Consider the following 5,634-nt stretch of genomic DNA (forward strand, 5'->3'; position numbering starts at 1 on the left):
TTTTCATATGTGATGTTCGCGATGCCAAGAAAAAGTGGCACACTCGGTGGGGTGGCACTCTCGGTGGTGGAATACGTTATATTATAGTGCTAACTCTATATAGTTTAGATGTGCCCACACTAATGCAGACCCTAGCTAAGTGGTAGGCCAAACACCAGCTTAGTGGTAGGACGAATAACTTTTGCCGTGTTCTCGGTCATATAAGCTCACCGTGTTGCAGATCATAGCCTAGATTGGCGCCGAGATGGCTCACCGCAAGGGATCCGCATACGAGACCAAAAGACGTATAAAATGTGAGACGCAGTACCTCACAACTCTGCAATACAATCTACAACAGTATCCAACCTTTACTTGCAATTAACTTAACGAGCTATCAAATATACCTCAACATGAAGTACGCCACCGCCACAATCGCCGCCGTTACCATGGCTCTCGCATCCGCAAAGGACTGCAACCTGCCCCCCATCTCTGAAGCCGTCGTCCCCGGCGACGTCTTCAAGCTCGTGGCTCTCCCCAAGGTCGCTAACAAGATCGAATGCGGACTCTTCCAAGCCAAGAACAACAACCTCCTGATCGGCGATAGTTTCCAGGGCGCAAACTGCACCACTCGACTCCCCCGCGACCATGCATCGTTTGTCCTCAACGGTCAGGGTCTCCTCTTCCTCTACACCGGCGACACGCCCGACAACTTCAAAGCCCAGGAGATATTCGTCGACCGCTCTGGCATGGGCCAAGGCAACATCCAATACACGACCGGCCTCCCTGCAAGTATTGGCCGCAACCAGCAGTTGGGTCCTTTCAAGATTACCGAAACTAGCGACCTTGTCTTTGATAACGGGAATGGTGTGGTGACGGCTTTCCAGGCTTGTCCCCCGGCTAGCGGTGACAAGTTCACAGGCTGGAAGGTCTGGCTCGCGGGCAATGACAAGCCGGCCGGTAGCGAGGGTTGTGTTAAGCTGAATGCTAGAGCGGTCAAAGAGACGAAACCTGAGGCTTGCGAGTACTCTGTTTATAGCGCTTGTAGAAGAAGTTAGTGATAATTATCTCTAGATATAACAATAACACGATAGGTTCGATTGGCTATTGTCTTTCATATCTTTTATGTTTGCTCTTATCAACATTGGTTAAAAAGAGGTCAGAGAGGTTGGTTGATCGACCCGGCCTCGACAAACCATTCTCACTGGTTTCTTAACAATGTTCATAGCATGTTATGTAAGAGGATATCACAAACATATAATAACCCCATGTTTTTCATCACTAAAACATAGGTAAGGGTTAGACGAAAAGGAAAAGCTCTGAAATCTGATTCTGATTAAACGTTCAATGGGGTAAAGTATTAACATCATAGCTATACTCTCTATATCTATTGATACGCTTGATGTACATATTATGTACGATATTTACAGTAGATAGTACTTATTGTTGACAATTAAAGTAAAGGAATTCTTACGTAGCTTAATTAGGGCGAGTTTATAGGGTTTTTACACTAATCCTAGAACTTAACTTTTAATCTACTACAGTATGCTTCAATTAGAAACAACGAAGAATAAGAAAACAATGTTATGGTACGATCCCTATTAGAGAATTTTGAGGTGCTGAAAGGTATCATATTGATTAAAAGAGTATTTAGGTAGACTTTCTCTTTACACTCATAAGAGTCTTATCTTAGTCTATACTAATATAAAAGTAGGCGTAGCTTAATATTTAATATACTCTTACATCTACTCTTTTTTCTTCCTTTTACAGTATAAATAATATACTATCTTATAAATATAGTATAAAAAACTATAATCTAAGATTTCTATTATAACGTGATCCATCACCGAGCGGGCCACATCACCAAGTGTGCCACTTTTTCTTGGCATCACGAACTTCACGTACAAAAGATAATGCCCTAATAATAGAACGCGATATTTACTTAGCAAGAAGGTAGGCTTACTCTAGCTATTTAGACCTATTGTATAGGCTAGTTTAAGAGCATTTAACGCGCTACAGCAGCCTATAACGTCTATTATTAGCAGATCTCTTAGCGGCTTTAAGGAATTACCTTTTAACCTACAACATAGCTAAATTGCTAGAAGCTAACTAAGTTTAAAGAGCGAACTATTGTATAATATATTCTTAACCTAGACTTGCGAGTATTTGCCCCCTGTCTATATGAAGTAGTAGATATAGCGGAGAAACTACTACGCGAACGAGATGGCGAGCCTTTAGGCAAATGCTAGGTAGAGCGGTTTATTACTTATATGAACGAGCTTAGAATAGCCTTTAGTTAAGCAAAGAATTGTTAGAGAACTTAATAAGAGAATATAGAGATTATGAACGCGTGGTTTAAGCTTGTATAAGAGATAGTTGAGAAGTATAGAGTTTATTTAGACGATATCTATAACTTTAATAAAACTAGCTTTTAGATAGGCGTAATTAGCTTAATAAAGGTAGTTATAGGCGCAGAGCGTCGTACAAGGCCTACTCTCACGCAGCTAGGCAATCGCGAGTGGGTTACAGTCATCTAGAGCATCTACGCTGCGGGATACGCTACTCTGCTATTTATTATCTACAAGGGACGTGTCTACATCTCTACATAGTACAAAAAAGCGAATATATTATACAACTAGAAGCTTTTAGTATTAGAGAACAGCTAGATAAATAATAAGCTTAGTCTCGCGTAGTTAAAGCACTTTAATAAGCATATAAAGACGCGTTAGGTAGGGTTATATAGGCTACTTATCCTTAAAAGCTATAAGAGCTACCTTAACTAAAAATTCAAGAATTACTACTTTATACAAAAGATCCTTACCCGCTATATACCTACTTATTTATTATATATACTTTAGCTACTTAACGTTATCTACTTTTTGCCTCTTAAGTAGAAGTACTCTTAACGCGCATAAGACTTAGCAGGCTACTATATCTAGCATATTAATAAGAAGCGCTTCCTTCTAGCCTTTTAAGACGCGTTTTTTAACGTGTTTACGTCTAATAACTACAAGAAGGCCTTTAAGGTAGTAGGGCTAGTCCCTATTAACGCGTAGAGAGTTATTAATCGCCTTAACGTACGCCTTTATACTCTACTATAAGAAGCTTAGCTAGAAATACCCTAGATATTAAGAATACTAAGTAATTCGTATAAATTTAGGTTATAATTAAAGCTTATAAGAGAGTCTTTTATATAATTACTAACTACTATATAAGAAGGCTTTTTAAAGCTTATTAAAGGGGCTAAGGAGATGCTACATAAAGATGTGCTTATAAAGGCCCGCGTAAGAGAGCTTAAAGAGCATTTAGCAGTAGTAACAAAGCGCCAAGGGCGCAAAAGAAAGCGAATTCAGACAGGTGGGACACTAGACTTTAGTGTAGAGGCATCGCAGGTAGCTAAAAGTAGTTCTGCTGGTCGTACGACATTAAAGAAGGCACGTAGTAAGGGTAGTTAAGAAAGGGCCCTACTAGGTCAACAGCACTATAGAACATATAAGAGAACAGGCTATAACTCTTGTACGTGCTAGAAAGATGTAGAAGAAGATTCTTTTTTAGATATAAGTAAGTTATATAAAGCATCTATAGCTAGTGTAGAGTAATCTAAGTTTTTGTACATGAAGTTCGTGATGCTAAGAAAAAGTGGCACACTCAGTGATGTGGCCCGCTTGGTGATGGAATATGTTAATTCTAGTAATTTACTATTTTAGTATTTTAGTGTTTTTAATATCTTTTCTAGCTAGTAGAAAATTGATATTAAGCTTTAAGTAAACTAAGTTTAAAGTACTTATAATAAAATAACATAGCGCGCTTACTATTCTCTATAGTATAACGTTATTTACTATAGTATATTACTTATATATTCTGAAATAAATTTATATGTCTTTACAGTATATTCTATAGTGTTCATTTAATAACTATATTAGATATTAAAACTACTTTTAGTTCTTATACTTTAACTCTACTTGATAATAGTAGTAGTGTTAGTAATTGTCTATAAAGAGGTACTAACCTCTTCTACCTATATATATAGTTAGGAAGTATTTTTTAAAAACAATTCTGAGTTATATTACTAATCTTTTTATCAAGAAAAAAGGAAAATATATCTCTATTCTGTATTAGATAATAAAGTAGTTTTATTTACAATAAAGTTCTTTGAATATACGTTTAACTTTCTTATATCTTTTTTATCGATAAGTGCTAGTCTTATAGTTATGTTAACTATATACTAAGTAAAAGTTATATTTACTTTATTAAGAGGTAAAGCTGTACTATTCATGAGTATAACTAGCGTCTTTTTATGATTCATTTTATACTATAATTACGCCATAGCGCGATATTAATTTGATAACTATAAGTACATTATTGTTTTTTTCAACAAAATAAAAAATTCAAAGTAAAGCATATGAATCAGAATGTAAATTTTTTTTTAATTACTACTTAGTTTTTAGCTTGGTTCTAGATGAAAGTACTCTAATAAGCTTTATATTACCCTTTAAAAGGCTTATAACACTACCTTCTTCTATAGCTTAAACTATTGTATTATTTTATTTTTCTTCAGCTTAGCTATATTACGTGAATTTGATATAGTTTTTCATTTTTGAGTTACTTTTCTATATTATAGGATCTAGGTTTTGCCTTAAATAGTTATACAAGTAGCATGAGAGAAATGATTGATTCATAGCATATAGTAGCTTATTAGATTTCTACTACTTAAGTAACGACTATGTCTATTCCAGGTTTGAATATTATTCAAACCCTCTTATAGAATTTGCTTTCTAGCTATACTACTTTTAGCTTATTTACATTTTACCTCAATCATTATGGTAAAGTATATTACCTTCTTAGCCTTAACAATATTGAAAATAAAAGAACAGTTTTGTTAGTTTTAAAAACAGCGTATTAAGTATAATATATGATATACAAGATAGTTAATTAGTTACTTTTATCTCTACTTCTCTCTACTTATTTTTTTATGTGACATAGTGGAATTCTACTATTATACAGCTATCTTTATACTATTTAGTAGCTCTAATGTTCTACCTATAGTAGTTATTACTAGCGTATAGTAGAATAGTTTTGCTATGATAGATCCGTTATAAAACTTGAATATTATATTAAAGCTAGCTATCTTAAAAAGAGTTATATATACTGTTTAAGGTATGATATACTATAGTAAAACCTCTTTACATATCTGGGCTAGGATCTTTTTAGTATTATAATAACTACTTAAAAGTAGCTATATAAAGAATAAAATGTTATTATACTGACTTATTATTCATCTTCCCTATTTATTATAATAAGAATATTTCAACTACTGACAGTTACTCCAGATTACGAACTCAATCCCAACTACCTACAATAGAGAGATAGAGAAGATAATCCCATACAGGTTTAGGCCATGGGATAGTCTTAACTACAAGGTTACAATCTCTAGAAAGACAAAAGAAGAAGAGGCAACTGCACACACAGCCTACATCCAATCAAGGATAGGAGACAACTTTACAGCAATCTACTCTGACGCCTCTAAGATCAAAGAGGGAAAAGGCATAGGAGTAGGCGTAGTAGCTTACAACTCAGCCCAAGAAGAGCTCTACGCTGAGAAGAAGAACATTGGAGATCTCCAACTAGTCTACAATGGAGAGCTAGAGGGGATTACAA

General features: G+C 35.2%; 2 protein-coding genes across 2 annotated transcripts; both read left to right on the forward strand.

Moving 5' to 3' along the window:
* Nucleotides 1-292: 292 nt before the first annotated feature.
* Nucleotides 293-1,080, forward strand: SETTUDRAFT_164559 (uncharacterized protein). Its single transcript, XM_008030715.1, has one exon. The coding sequence runs from the start codon at nucleotides 390-392 to the stop codon at nucleotides 1,032-1,034; it is 645 nt and encodes a 214-aa protein (XP_008028906.1). The 5' UTR covers nucleotides 293-389; the 3' UTR covers nucleotides 1,035-1,080.
* Nucleotides 1,081-5,351: 4,271 nt separating this feature from the next.
* On the forward strand, nucleotides 5,352-5,540 carry SETTUDRAFT_82730 (uncharacterized protein; the record flags this gene model as incomplete). Its single annotated transcript, XM_008030706.1, has 1 exon — nucleotides 5,352-5,540. A coding segment is annotated over one exon (189 nt), but the record flags the coding sequence as incomplete, so codon positions are not given.
* Nucleotides 5,541-5,634: the final 94 nt, after the last annotated feature.

The sequence above is a fragment of the Exserohilum turcica genome (assembly GCF_000359705.1).
Source record: "Exserohilum turcica Et28A unplaced genomic scaffold SETTUscaffold_5, whole genome shotgun sequence".
NCBI lineage: Eukaryota > Fungi > Ascomycota > Dothideomycetes > Pleosporales > Pleosporaceae > Exserohilum > Exserohilum turcicum.